We start from the raw sequence: 1,869 nt of genomic DNA, 5'->3' as shown, positions 1-1,869 counted from the left end.
TTTACCAGGCTATATCCTCTGTAAAATTCAGTGTTTGCCCTTTTTTTAAATGAATGGGGTCAAGAAGTTAGAAAGAATGTGGCAATCATAGCATTAAGTCTTGTAAAGGAAAATGCAAGCCAAAGGGGTGAGGAAGTTATGTTCCACTGAAACACCATGGGTGTCTGAAGGGAATTGAACCTAAAAATATTTATTTGTAAATGTATGTCCACCTCAAAAGACCAACCCAGGGTCTTTTGCTGGTGGTGAGGCATACACGTGTGTTCTCTTTGAGGAATGCGTCCCCTTGGAGAAGTAAGCTTGCAAGTTGTAGACATACCAGAGGGCGTGAAGGGGATGAAACCTTCAATTTTGTAGTTGTAAATGTAATTCCATTGATCATAGGAAAGACACTTATGTTCCTTGATCAGTAAAACAGAGCACAGAGGTTTTTTTTGATGTAATAATTTCCTTTTTCTGTAGTTAATTGCAATTTTCATCGATTTCAGTAGTATGAGAATCAGATTATCCTCTTTGCCTTGGAAAAAAGAATTCACAGGAGATATGCAGAGTAGGCACTAATTCACGCTAAAAGCCTTTTCAAGACAAAATTGATTCAGAACTTTCACATTGAATACCAAGGGGAACAGACAGTATTGTCATTGGTCCATGACCAATCTCAAAATTGCATTAATATTCGCAATCAGATCTACAGCGACAACAATAAAAGTACTTGAAAATTTGTTATACAGTTTCAGGCTTCCTGCCTGCTGAGCAGAAAAGAAAAATGACCATCAATCTAAAACTGGGTGTAAACTTGATCTCCTGGTATCGAAGCCCCAGTTGGGTTCCCTATGCCTCCATCACTCATACACATGCATACACCCCAGATATGCCCATCACTCAACCAATATACAAACCATCACAAACTGAATCAAATACAGCAACGCTTCTTCTACCCTCTTCATAATTAGTTAATTAAAGATTCATATAACCACAGAGTGTGATCCTATTGCTAGTCACTGGCATATCGTTTACTACAATATTTCTCGGTTTCATCTGCAGTTCTGCCAGGAATTCGCCCTGCAATCAAAGCCCACCTGTACAAAAACCAAAATACCACCATTAATTTTTGTAACCTCAAATTCACAGGCATTGCTCCTCTGTTATAAGTTACCATTAAAATCCATAATTTCTCAGATAAACTACCTCTGGCCAAGTAGATTGTAGAGCCTGCTTATGAGATCGGCTTCATCCTCTGAGAAATCCATCTTGTAGCTTTCGTTCACATCATCTGCACCAGCTTCATTTTATCACAACCATTTACGGACTTACAGAGACCAGACATCAATAGACAGTAGAAATTCAATGCAAAGGGATAAAATTGTACCTTGAGAATCCACTGATGTATTGTCATCTGATGAGGGACGATCCAGGTCAGTCATGGTACCTTGAGAATTCAAAAAATGGTGGTGGGATATGAAGAAGAAGCCACCGATTCCAGAAGGAAGTACAGTACTCTGACGATAGTAGCAGGCAGACTAAGCAGAGAGGGCACTCAATGGCAAGAATTTAATGAATCGAAGGCCTTGGGGATGTGGGGGGTGTGGATAGGAAGATAAATGGCAAGAGAAAGGGATATCTTAAAAGCTGTAAAACGCTCGTTCTTCGTAAAAAAAAAATGTCAATTATGAGACCAGATGATATCAGAAAAGGAATTTCTCCATCATGTTGGGCAAGAAACTGTAAATCCGTATCCGTATACTGTATACCTTTAAAATTTATGTGAATGAACCAGCCTGCGAGGGGAAGCAGATTCCTCGGTTGAACAGAGCTTCGTGAAGGCGGGTTGGCGGGTTGCAGAGCTTCGTGAAGGCGGGTTGCAGAGTT

The 1,869-nt window shown here is 40.0% G+C and overlaps 1 protein-coding gene across 1 annotated transcript; it reads right to left on the bottom strand.

The window, feature by feature from the left end:
* Window positions 1-628: 628 nt before the first annotated feature.
* LOC149232416 (transcription factor CPC-like) lies at window positions 629-1,631 on the bottom strand. The gene is made up of 3 exons (XM_089376485.1): window positions 1,370-1,631; window positions 1,189-1,273; window positions 629-1,079 (listed from the first exon to the last, which is right to left on the bottom strand). Exons 1-3 carry the CDS (start codon window positions 1,422-1,424, stop codon window positions 995-997), a joined length of 225 nt encoding a protein of 74 aa, XP_089232611.1. The 5' UTR covers window positions 1,425-1,631; the 3' UTR covers window positions 629-994.
* Between the last annotated feature and the right edge of the window lie 238 nt (window positions 1,632-1,869).

The sequence above is a fragment of the Pinus tabuliformis genome, chromosome J, assembly GCF_031772625.1.
Source record: "Pinus tabuliformis cultivar Carrire ecotype Pingquan chromosome J, CPIR1, whole genome shotgun sequence".
NCBI classification, from domain to species: Eukaryota; Viridiplantae; Streptophyta; class Pinopsida; order Pinales; family Pinaceae; genus Pinus; species Pinus tabuliformis.
Note: the sequence above shows the minus strand (reverse complement) of the source record. Positions and strands in the feature narration are given on the sequence as shown.

What these genes read in the sequence shown, in the direction of transcription:
- LOC149232416 (XM_089376485.1), bottom strand. Translation starts at nt 1,424, where the DNA reads ATGACTGACCTGGATCGTCCCTCATCAGATGACAATACATCAGTGGAT. An exon ending in TACATCAGTGGATTCTCAAG is followed by an intron (nt 1,274 to 1,369) that starts GTACAATTTTAT and finishes AAGCTGGTGCAG; the next exon opens with ATGATGTGAACGAAAGCTAC. An exon ending in TACAATCTACTTGGCCAGAG is followed by an intron (nt 1,080 to 1,188) that starts GTAGTTTATCTG and finishes GTTTTTGTACAG; the next exon opens with GTGGGCTTTGATTGCAGGGC.